The sequence below is a fragment of the Hydra vulgaris genome, chromosome 06, assembly GCF_038396675.1.
Source record: "Hydra vulgaris chromosome 06, alternate assembly HydraT2T_AEP".
NCBI classification, from domain to species: Eukaryota; Metazoa; Cnidaria; class Hydrozoa; order Anthoathecata; family Hydridae; genus Hydra; species Hydra vulgaris.
The window spans coordinates 36,870,042-36,883,469 of record NC_088925.1 but is presented as its reverse complement, the minus strand read 5'-3'; the positions used below and the strand labels follow the sequence as shown (position 1 = coordinate 36,883,469).

The following is a 13,428-nucleotide window of genomic DNA, read 5'->3' as shown; positions in this document are numbered from 1 at the left end:
TATATATATATATATATATATCATTTTCGTATTAGCATAAAAATGACTGATAATCTATCAATTGGAATTACATTTTGCAATTAAAGTTCACATAATCAACTGGTAAACTTTTTAATAAAATTGGCAACAAAATGAATAAAATCTAATAATGTTGCCAAGGCTCACCATTATGAATCACTTTTTTTGATCTCCTGGTATTAAAATAACTTTACACCAATAAACTTTTGAAACTAAATTAAGATTCACAATTTGCTTTGGTTATAATTTTAATTTAAGAAGGAAAGATTTAAAATTAGTATAACATTAAAAGCATTTAAAAAAACATAAAAGAATTTAAACCAGTAAAACCAATAAATAATCTTCAATTAAAGTTAAATTATGTGGAGTTTTTTTTTTGGCGTAACTTTTTAATTTCCTCCAGTTTCCGCTTTAATTTATTTTATCATTCATTTAAAAAATACTATTTCCTGTAATTTTTTTTGCTTTTTTCTATTTTTTTTTTCTTTTTTTTTTTTAAAGGGTACGCTCAATGCAAACTCAAAAAAAATAAAGTTTTTTTACTCGGAGCCTTTATTTGATTATATAATAAATTAGCAACAAATTTCGTAAGAAAAATATTATTACTTGGAATAATGGCAACACTGTTAAAGAGAAACATAGTGAAAAATATAAGAATCGTGGCATCAAACTTTCAAAGTACCACATCTTTATTAAAATATAACATTAAAAATAATCTAATCAGGAACGTCATCAAGGAAAGTATGAATTTTATTTAGTTTGGTATAAATCAAACAACTGATCAAAGAAATCCTAATACAGGCTGTGTGAATCACAAATGTTTAATAATAGTATTGTTTAGTAATAGTTACCCTACAACCAGCGCCTTATTATATTGGTAAATTTGATTTATCTTGTTTCAGCACACAGTGCTGCAAAGCTTTAACATTTTTTAGACTTCAATCTCTGAGTATTATAGTTATGCGAGAACTTATATAATTTAAAGGTAAATCGCAATATCAGTAGAATTATAAAACGAGTGTTTTATAATTCTACTGTTTTCTAAAAAAATAAATTATGGTTACCTGTTAGGGAATAAAGGGAATTAGTTGATGCATTAACTCAGGTCAATTTTAAAACTTGAACATTTTAAAAGTCTTGTAAAAAAATGTTTAAATGGTTTAATGCAATCTGAAAAAAAAAAACACTGCATACACGGCTTCTGTATTTGATCCTCGCAGCCTTTGAGTTTTTAAAATCTTTATCATTTTCCTTTGCTTTGTTATATATGCCATGATAAATCTTAAGAACCTAAAGTATTATGTTTGTTTCATGGGTTATGTAAAATGTTATGTTTGTTTTATGGGGGAAAATGCAGTTAAAGCTATTTTTGACTATATTTCGGTATTACAATACTACTAGTATGTTCTATGATGCCCAAAATATGGTTTATTATTTAATGTCTGATGTTCATTTTAAATCTATCATTAACCTTTCCAGTTGTGTCCCTTTTTATGATGAGCAAGGATACAGTGTTTTGATAAGGAGTTTAAACACGATTGGTATTTATGGTATTGTTTCAATGTACTTGAGTGCGTAACGCTTTTTTATACCTGCAGGTGTAGGTGAAGGTATGCATTAATTTTATTCTGTTAATTAACTTGTGTATCAATTTTTTTGGCAAGACAAGTCTTGCCATAAAAAAGTCAGATTGCAAAAACTTTGAATCCCGTATTTAGACGGGATTTTTTCGGGTTTTCTTTACCATTCTTATGTTGTATTTAATGTAAGACAGTTGTTTTACTGAAAATCTGAATGTAAAACTAAAAAGATTCTATCAAGATATTTTAAAAATCTTGGTGTCATTTTGCATAGTTTTTACTGCTTGTTCATGTGCTGTCAATAAATCCATTCCCTATGTTGTTCTTTTTCTGTGGTGGGGTCACATTTAAAAATATCAACAAAAAAATAAAAAATGATAAACTTCCGAAATCTACAAAAAGTCAGTTCAAAAAGTTGGTTCCAAATTAAAGAAAAGTAAAAAGAATTTTAATGTTTAAAAACGTTGTGAGGTGTAAAGAAACCAACAGAAATTACAAAGATCATTGTTTTCTTTAAAACAATGATCTCTGCAACATCAACATTACAACAGCATCATTGTTTTCTTTAAAATAAAATCAAGACAACTGTTTATCTGCCTTTAAGAAAATTGTTAACTTCAAACAGTTAAACTACTTAATTTAATGTTGATTAATTCTCATTAAAAAAAAAAAAGGAGAAAGTTTCCGGGAAATAAATTTACTGTTTGGAGGTAACTCAAAATAAAAAAGTTATTGAGCACAAAAAAGACAGTTGTTGTGTAATAATGCGACTTTTCTGAATGACAAGTCACACGTTATTGAATTTTGATAAATGGTTGACATAAAATGAAAGCTTATTTGAACATTCATTTAAACTATATTTGCAGAAAAAGGAAAGAAATTTAATCAACGACGTGACACAAGCTCAAGCCTGACTCCTACAGGAGGTCCAACTATGTTAACAGTGCGCTTTTGCAACTTTTCCTAAATAAAAAAAGTCGTCATTAGAAGACCCACATCAAATATGCTGGCAGTATTATATAAAAGATAGATAAAAGATTTTTATTGGTAGAATGGAATTAAAAGTAAATAATAGCTACCACAACAATCATGATCGTTTTAACGTTATTTTTTTACTTTAACGTTAAACGTTATCACACATGTCATTTTTTACTTTTAATTTCATTCTTTACTTATTGTTATTAAAACTGGTAGTTAAAAGTACAATTTAGCTGAGTCTTCATCTTTACGTTTTTTGGAATTTTTTTTTCCAAAAAACGTTTTTTTGAAAAAAGTGACTTATTATCTTTCTTTGAAGAAGAACAGGCTATAGATCTAATCTTTTACAATTTTGTAAAAGATTAGATCTATTGCTTGACTTTAAGTAGAAAACTCAGTAATATCAACTTTGACCTTTTTAACTTGTAAAAAATTAAATCAACTACCAGTTTATATATTATCACTTTATTAAATTTTAGTCATTTATCACTTTATTAAAAACAAGTAATTATTTAATTATTATAAAAAATAATGAATAACAGAACGGAATCTTTTTTTTTTAATTTGTAAAAAGTGACTCGTGTTAATTATTATTAATGTCCAAACTGTGCAAGTTTATTTGCTTTTGAGGATTGACAGATGCTCTCTTAAGAAAAGGCTTTATACCATATGGTTTATTTTAAATTAATGATTGATTATAACTTTAAATTCTTGATTAAAAAGTTTCTTCAAAAATCCCAAAGGACTATTAAAAATTGTCACAAAAGATTTCCACAAAAAATTATTGTAAATTTTAGTTTAACCTTTTTTACTCTTTCCTGGTTGTCTCATCGTAAGAGCATTTAACTAGGGAGTTTGCACCACCATCCTTACCAATGTTGCTTATAAAGCGTGTACACGAAGTAAATGTAAAAGTAGAAAAACAACTAAAAAAAGTACTCCTCAATTTTTATTTGGAACCAAGTAATAATTTTAATAAAATAATATAAGAAGATCAAACGTTAAAAAAAAAAAATTAATTATTTCTGTGGGAATCTAATAAAAATTCGAGCTTTTGCTTTAGTGGTACCCATAAGGTTGCGCACAGAATAAGAATCAAAACTATTTGAGGCATTTTTTAATGATATTTTAATATCTTCAATAATTCTGTAAATCTTTTTTGTTTTTTTTCATTTTTCTTTTAATAATAGCCCAGTACTTTTCAATAACTCTAAATTCTGGGTTAGTTTAGAGGATTTTCTGTTGGCACAAATTTCACATTCTTTTTATACCATTCCATAGCTAGTTTATAATAATGAATTGAAGCTAAATCAGGCCAGAACACAGGTCTGATATTGCGTGATTTAATGAGAGGTAAAAGGCGTTTTTGTAAACATTCTTTAACATATATTTGACCAGAAAGTGTGGACTTAGAAGTATAAGGTGTTGATTTTTTGCTACACCTGCAAACAGCTTGCCAAATCAAAGCTTTTTTAGCGAACTTGTTATGTTTTGTGTATTTAACATTCTTATCTGCTTTCCTCTATATTTGACAATATAATAAACAGCACCAGGAATTTGTTGATGATTGTACTTGATATAAGTTTCATCGTTTTCAATAATACAGAAATTTTTAGAAATAAAATTGTCATACAACTTTCTGCCACGGGTTCTTGCACTTTTTTGTTTAGTCTCAGAACAGTTGGACACTTTTTGTGCTTTGAAAGAGTGAAAACCATGTTTGTTTCTAACTTTTGCAACAAAACTATGAGAAAATCTATATATTTTTGCGCGTTCCCTTAGTGAAAGGCTTGGGTTATTCTTAAAACTGTTAACCAGTTTTCTAACTAGTTTTATATCTTTAAAATTTTCCTTTCTTCCACCACCAGATTTGCGTTTGATCGATTTTGTTCGAGAAAAACGCTGAATAACACGACTAAAGGTGTATGGATGTATTTGCAACGATTTTGCTATCGAATTGTAGCTACTATTAGGATTTTGTAAATATTTGTGCATTTTTTTTTCTCTTACGTCTTCTTCTTTTGTTATATTTAAAACTAATTTCAAGTTAAATCCAAAAACTAACATATTTTTTTGAAACCACAACACGTTGTAAACAAAATACAAAACAATTAAAAAGATTTTAATATTACCACTGAAAAAAATGGCGTGCTTATCCTTTTACATTTATTTCGTGTACACGCTTTACAATTAGAACAGGTATCGAACCTCGGACTTCTAAATTCTCAAGCCTGCACTCTAACCATTGAACTACGACTGTTCAAACCTAATTCTAAGCTAAGTTGTAATTCTAAGTTAACGTTGTTAATTTAAAGAATATAAAGTTTAAAGAATAAAAAATTTTCTAGAACATCGCATCTAATCGAATTGAATATTATTGTTAATAATAATAAATAAAATAATAACGAATATCTTATTAATAATAATAATAAATAAAATAATAACGAATATCTTATTAATAATAACGAACAGGTAATAAAACAACCTTTTTAAAACAACAAATAATATATAAAAGATTATTATTATTGTAATAAATGTAAAGTTGTTACATAATAAAACAAGATTTTATTAACAAGCTAAAGTATTAACATTTTGTTTTGCTTAAATTTTTTTTTTAATGCTTACTTTAAAACTTGTTTGTTGAAAAAAAACTTTTACGTTAGATGTTTTATCATTGTAGAACCACTCTTTTCGACGACCACCGGTGTCTTTAATGAGCCTCATTGTCGTTCAAAACAAATACCTTCTGAAAAAATTAGGAAAAAAGCTATGAAGTTCTAAATGTTTTAAAAATACAATTCATTATTTTTCTTTATTCTAATACCTATATTTTTTTAATTGGTATAATAAAACACAATTACTATTGTCTATAGCTTTTAAGTAATTAAAATACAAGTTCACTAAAAAAAATATTTATAAAAGTGTTTTTTAAATGAATTTCTTTATTTAAAAAAATGCAAAATATGTAAAAATAAATAGGTAAATAAGGAATTTTTATTGTAAAAATAATTATTAATTGTCAATTATGAATATTTTTATAAAAACTGTAAATCAAATTTATTTTCTTCTGATTAACCTTTTAATAACAAATTGCAAAACAATCACTATGGTTACCAAATTATATTTAACATAGTTTAGTCGTGTTTTTTTTTTGTAACAATTCTATTTTACAAACAATTCACATGTTTTTAAAAAAAGTATAAAGCCACGACTGGCATCTTTTACCATAGGTTAATAACGTTGTAGCTGTAGATTTTTCAATATAAAACAATAATACAGAATTATTTCACTCAATGGGAAGATAGCGAGCAATTAAAAAAGCACCAGACATCAAAAGTTTCATTTATGAATGTTCTTTAGTGTAAAGTTAACATAAAAATAACTTTATAGGTAATCTTTTTTGTTGTTAAGAAATCCGTTCCCACATTTGGAGGATGACTAAAGAACGTCCAAAAGTGGTTTAGAGTTTTACTTTTTTATCGTGGTTTTAGAGTTTTACTCTATAAAATAATCAGTATAAGCTGATTCTAGTTTTTTGCTGCTGTTTTCAGTTTTTTGTTGTGGCTGCTTTTATTATTTTTTTGTTGCTGTTTTTAATTTTTTTTAATGTTAATGTTTTTAGTTTATTTTTAGGTTTTTTGTTTGGTACATTTTACACAGTGAATTTGTTAAAGTGTATACATTATCGCAGATAAACATTCGTAGAGTATATGTTGATGCCTCAACATAATTATTACGTCACATTATTAACAACTATGCTTCAAAATCAACAATAGATCTCAAAGCAATAAATAGTATTAAATATGCTGTATTGTTACAAACATTTCATTTGAGAGAATTTTTCCAGGGCATTTTTTTTTTACAGAAAAAAACAGCATAAATATTGCCGACAATTTTTTATAAATTTAGGATGTTTAAAAGTTGCATAACACTTTTAACAATTTTATGATGTCAAAACTGAATCATTCGTTCCAGGGAATGAAGAGATAAGTCGTATTTTGTATTTATAAAAGATTCTTCTGATATGTTTCTTTGTTTGATTAAAGAAAGAGGCTTAACTCCTTATTTTACTGTTTTTTAGTTTCAATTCATGGCGAAAATTTTTCTTAAATGTGTTAAAATTATTTTTGATCCATTATGTAAACATACAACGTAGCTGAAAATGTTTCAGTTAATACCGTTATCAAAGTTATGGAAATTTTGGTAATATATTGAAACCACTAGTTCTAATTTAAAGTGTTCAATAGCATTGGATCTAAAATGCGATAATTCTTTATTTGGTTTTAGTAATCACAGCACCAAGAATGCTTGTCTCTGATGTGAAGCGTAAAGTATTTTTGTGAGTGGAAAAAAGCTTCAATTGGTATCAACCCACAACAAGTTTGTTGCAGATGGGTACAAGAATAACCACAGGAATAAAATAAAACCTGGGTTTCTTCTCAAATCTCAATCTTCAAAAACTTTAATTGAACAACTTATTAATTACATAAAGACTCATTTTATTGATAAGAGAGATTAGGGAGAAGTGGGACGCGGGAGAAGTGAAATATCTCGAAAATTCCAATTAAGATAGGTCCCTAATCAATCCCAGCAAACATTCTATAGAGGAATTTCAGTGGACCTATATAGGCATTTTGAGCGGACCGCTGTAGTTTTGCTCCTTGGTTACTTAGTGGACCATTAGTGGCAGCCACCAAAAGTGGCTAGCCAATAACTAGCCACTATAAATATGTCGGAAAATTATCGGTTTGCAATTTATAGCGGCTGCCGCTAATGGTCCGCTAAGTAACCGACGAGCAAAACTCAAATGAACCGCTAAAAAATGCCTATATAGGTCCAATGTAAATCCATTAAAACAGTGTTTATTGGGATGTTATCAAATGTAAACAATGAGATTTCTTTCCCCCTCCCCTCCCCTCCCTTGTGCGGCCGTGGCGCAGTGGTTAGAGCGCTTGCTTTATAAGCAGGAGATCCAGGTTCGAAACGAGCTTTGGACATATTTTCGCGTCACGGAAATGAAGGAGGCGTGAACTTCCTGGTTAAATGCTCTTCCGCGGTGACAAGACCGTTAGAACTTCTGGGGGCATCTAAAAAAAACAAAAAAACAAAAGCATTTCTTCCCCCCTATTTAGCAGACGTTACTTTGTCTGCTTGCGTGTGGTAAAAACCACTTTTTTGAAAAGTCCTTCAAAAAACAATATTTTGACGTGTGAAGTAAATTAAAGAAAGTAAATTTATCTGCCATTTCTCCGATATCACTTTTGCGTATCTATATTGTGGAAACCTCTTGAATATTTTAATGAAGACTACGTGGTTTGCAATTTTAATAGTTTTTAAATAATAATTTTTGTTAACGTGTTGATAATTTCTCGCTTGTCCCACCTCACCCCGTCACTGTCCCACTTTACACCAATGACACAGTTCCTCTAAAATCAAAAATATATATGCTTTATCGTAACCTGCTGTTAATCATAGAGGGTGAAATCAGTGCCCTAAATAATGCTTTATTTGTTAAAACTTGTTTGGTGCAGAAATACATTACATAAAAAAGATATTAAAATTAATCCAGAAATGTTTTTTAATGTCCTATTCTCTCTACTCTCCCCTATTACTTTCATGTCTGTAAAATTAATATTTACTTTGCGACCTTATTTTGATACATGATTAGGTCAAATTTATTATGTTTAGAGATACTATGGAACAGGCTCGGATGTTTACAATTCACAGTCACATTTAGATTAACTAGATACTCTAAAAGTTAACCTTCTATGTGAAGCCTTTATATTATAACCTTCTATGTGAAGCCTCTATATTATAACCTTCTATGTGAAGTCTCTATATTATAACCTTCTATGTGAAGCCTCTATATTATAACCTTCTATGTGAAGCCTCTATATTATAACCTTCTATGTGAAGCCTCTATATTATAACCTTCTATGTGAAGCCTCTATATTATAACCTTCTATGTGAAGCCTCTATATTACCAAATACAACCTGCAGTGTAGTTATCTTAAAAAGTTTTCAACTATAAAAAAAATGTTTTTCTCTCGTTCTTGGTGATTGGAGAATCTTCTTTTAAATTTCATAAATACTTTTTAAAATCTGCATCTTCATCTTCTGAATAAGTTTAACTATCAATTAAATATTAATCGGAAAGTTTATGTTTTAGTATGTCATCTTTCCCTTTTCTTTAATATAATCGTTTTGGGCTTGGTGTTATGACGAGCAGGCTGGAGCACAAACCCCTCATTTTGAACTATCATAACTATTAAACTTTTTATTTTTGAATGAAGTTTAAGACCTCTCAATAAATTTAAATTAAGTACAAAATAGAAAAGTTGAAAATTTTACTACATAACTGCCCTGACGTTAGGGAAAGGAGGAAGTCAAACATTTTGGGGTATTTTTGCTTCCAGGCCTCCATCATCGCAACTTTTTGCAAAGCATCCTTATTTTGCATAGATATGAACATACTTAATTTTGGTTTTTGCACAAACCATAAAAGATTCATATCTGAAAAATTAAAGTGTTCTACGGGCACCCATAGAAACTAATGCCTTCAAGAAAAGGAACTAAGTTTTTATTACCGATATCACGACCTAATAATACTTTTATCGCGATAAAGTAATTAAAAACATGAATAACTACAACAACAAAAGAAAAACATAATAAACTTAAACTATTCTACTATTCAAATAAAATTGATGTTGATATAAAATAATAAACAAATACATATCAAATTCACCTTTACTTCGCAGACGCTAAACACCCTTTAAAAAAAGAGTCACTGTTTTTTACTTTAAAATTGGTAACCGTAAACGCCAAACACACACATACTTAGTTATAATTATAATTAGTTATAGTTTACATAAATTTAAGTTTGTTCAGTTTTTATTTTTTTTCTTAAATACTGTTATTAGAGTTTTTTTTAAATCTTAAACATAACCGTTACAAGGGTGCCTTTTAAAGAATTTCTTGCGAATATTAAGCCGATTGTGGTCTCATAAAAAAACTTCGGCACAATTGAATCTAATAGATGCTTATTTTAATATATTGATATTTTAATAATGAGTCTTATTATTGTAGAAAGTTAATTAAACTTTAAGAACAAACGATATGTTTATAGAATAAAATTTAATGTACAAAAAAGAATAAATCGTGAAACATACTCGAAAGTAATAAATCTACTTAACATTTTAAATAAATAGATGAAAGTTAGTTTTTCGATCAATAAAGTAAAAAACACCAGATTACAATAATTATTTAGATAAGGCATAAATGTAATTCCAACAGAACATAACGGGTGAAGAGTTTAAATGTATTTTGTTGGTATTTATAAGTAATGAAAAAAACTTGAAACTAATTTGAAGTATATGAGAAAATTGCTTTTAATTTTATGCATAAAAATAGTTAATAAACAAACAAATCGTCTATGAACAAATTATCAAAAAAAAAAAAAAAAAAAAAATTAAAAATTAAAAAAAACTATTTTTGAAATCTACTTTATTTACTCCATTCCCGTAAGAAAACTGTTTTTGCGGCAATCTAAGTAGAAACTGAATCTGGCGAGAAATTGTTTACAAATAAACTTTGTTTTGAATAAAATCTTCGCAATAAAAATAGTTTTCTTGTATATTTTGTTGTACAAGGCATTTCTATATTGAAAACATCTGTATACCAGTATGAATAAGTTTCAGTACATAAAATAAACCAAATTTTTGTTAAAGTTTATTTATTTCAGCAAATATTTAGTAACTTTTTTGATTTATTTAATGTACTTAAATGTATTTAAATTCAAGTTAATGCCAGGATTTTTTATCATTCTATTTAAATAATTCTTTCTAAAATTACACCCTCTTTTCACACAAACACACACACAGATGTGATATACCAGTGTGTATATTATATATCTGTGTATATATATATATATATATATATATATATATATATATATATATATATATATATATATATATATATCATATTTAATATATATATATATATATTTATATCATATATAATATATATATATATATATATATATATATATATATATATATATATATATATATATATATATATTATTTTTTTTTTTAAGTAAAGTTTTATTCTATTAATTTTTATTTGAATTCAATGTTTGTTCCACTTTATTTGGGTTTAACATGAATGAAGCAGCCAATCTTACCAATTTGTTAATGGTTAGTAACTAAGTTTTTTTTTTTATAAAGAAAATGTTAACTTTTCATTGAAATTTTTAATTTTATTTAGATTTTTTAAATATATTCTTCCAAGCCACTATTAAATATGATTGGGATACTTTGGGTTGGGTAGAAATCTATTTGGCTTCGGGTGGTTTATAGTTGTGCTCTTCCACCCAACATCATTCTCAAATCTTTGTATTTTCATATCTAAATGTAAACCATTTAGTGTCAAAAAAGAAATGTTTTTGGGATAACTAATAAATACTATGAGCATAAAAATGGCAAAAAGGGAAAATTTTTGAATTCTGTTAAAAACAATATTTATAATAAAACACAAATTTGAAATAACAAAAAAACAATTAAAATAACTTAGAAAAACTGCTGACAGTTTTTGCAAGGATCAAGAAAGTGCATGACAATAAAGGTCCAAGACCAAGACAAAGACCAAGATTCCAGGCTTTCAAGACCAGGACTAATACCAAGACTTCAAGCTTTAAGACCAAGATTAAAGTTGTTTAGGTATCAGCATGCAGAGAGGTAGCAGCTTCATGAGAAAATGCTAGAGGTAGAAGTAAGAAAACTCGGAGAGAATGCATGAAAATATATAGGGTATGAACAAGCTTTAACTAAGTAAAGAAAATGCCTCAGATTGTTTATATTAAAAAAACAGCATAAAATGTGAAAGGTAAAGCTTGGTAATGATGATGATAATGATTACAAAATGATGATGATGTTTAAGATGATTATATTGATCATGATGATGTTTATATTTTTTATCAAACCCGACCCCAGCCTCTGTCAAATTTTGACTTAGGCTGGGGTCGGGTTTACTGAGATCTGAAAAAAACAAACAGCCAAGTTTAAATTAGTCTTATAAAGAGCAAGAAATTCTGGTGAATTTTGTTTAATTTTTTTCGGTTACTTTAGGTATGGTTTAAGTTAAAGAGAACATTACTCATTGATAGATCATGGCACATTAAGCAATGAGCTATGCAGTTGTCTCACTTCTGCTAAATAACCCAAAATCATAAGTGTTACCACATAGTGATAGCTCTTAGAGAGGGTTGGTTGATATTAATAAACCTTAATACCAACCAACCTCAGAAACATTAAACTGATTTTTAGAGCTGCACTCTTATTAGGTGATAAAAGGAAGAATTGCATTGCCAATATCCTTATTATGAAGTGTTATGCAGTACCCATTTTACATAAGAAATGGCGTTTTCACCTATTTGTTCAACAATTTATGTTTAACAAACTTTTTATGGTTAACAAAACTTTTTACAAAATCAATTGGAATATTTCAATGTTTTTTTGATATTGTTTATTTATATTAAGTTAATTATTGTAAATAAAATGTTAACCACATTTGTTTTAATTTTAATTTTTGATTAAAAAAGACAGATAGTTAAATAAGTTTTCTTTTTATTAAAAAGTTTTAAATTAAGTATGGTTTTAAAAATTAAAAATTAACTTTAAAGGAATGTAAAATACTTTTGCAATACTTTTTAAAGAAATAATTATTACCTTTTTATTTATTTGCAAACTAATTCATTACACAAAAAACATTAAGGTTTTACAAAAGTCTCTATCATAGATTTAAATATGTAAAAGCAACCATACAACATAATTTTTTGATTTAACAAAGGAGAAGTGTTTTTGTTTAAAAGACTTTTTTTCACCAATAGAACTAATTTTTTTTCTTTCTCATTCAAAAATAAGTTCGTATGACTCAAGTTTTATTTTTTTGTATATGTTTACAAATATAGTTCATTTAATATGTAAAAGAACAGCAACAAAAAATGTTTTGTGTGATAGCTATTGTCTCTACATATCATATTTCTCATACTATTGGAGTTACCATATTTTCTACCAACTACTTTTATGCTAACCAAAAATCTTAACTTAGTTTCGATGTTTATGAGTGGTATTTATTTATTATATTTATAAGACATATTTCAGTCATAAAAGAAACGGTAAGTTACTCATAATTATTAATTACTATTTTCTATTTGCTTTGTGTTATTTCTATACATTAAAATTGTTTATTTTAATACATGCGCATACATGCATGTGTACATGATGTTTATATGTATTTACATATTTGTGTATATTCACACCACGCGCATCCCTCACCACCCTCACAAGATCTCTAAGAATGTTGGAGCTGTATTAAAAACTGAGATAGGGATTGGTTTATGTAGTGTAGTCCTATTATATTTCAATATTGACTAGCGTGACGTAGAGTGCAGGCAGTGAGATCTGTTGCAAGGACACACCCCTAGCAAGTGCCGTTAGTGCAGGTCTTGGGCTCTCCAAAATTTCATTGGTGATCACAGTGCATTTCTGAGGAGGGGAATCACCATTATCCACTACTTAATTCTGATTGGTTATCATGGCACTAACAATTTTTTACCTATTGTACCCATATATTTTTACGCTTTGGTAGCTTTTTATTATCTATTTGTTTTATTCACGATATCTAAATATTTTGCTGATAGACAGGGAGTTGTCAGTTTCTATTTTTTACTGTTTAGCACATTAATTATATGACATTTATAAAAAAATTTTTATGATTACATATCAATATTATAGCATAATGGTTAGTGCGCTGCGTCATAATTTGCAGATTCAGAGTTCGAACCTTGTTT

The 13,428-nt window shown here is 27.5% G+C and overlaps 1 protein-coding gene across 4 annotated transcripts in view; it reads left to right on the top strand.

Annotated features, from left to right (window-relative positions):
- The first annotated feature begins 10,658 nt into the window (after positions 1 to 10,658).
- Positions 10,659 to 13,428, top strand: part of LOC100211832 (neurobeachin-like protein 1) — a 129,555-nt gene continuing 126,785 nt past the window's right edge. For 3 of the 4 annotated variants that reach the window (XM_065800025.1, XM_065800023.1, XM_065800024.1), the window contains exon 1: positions 10,671 to 10,774. Coding sequence is in view for 1 of the 4 variants with exons in the window: in XM_065800022.1 (XP_065656094.1) it covers positions 10,739 to 10,774 (36 nt within the window). In the remaining 3 variants the exon portion in view is untranslated. Of the gene's footprint in view, positions 10,775 to 13,428 lie in introns of all 4 variants that reach the window. The other variant, XM_065800022.1, reaches the window with a different exon arrangement.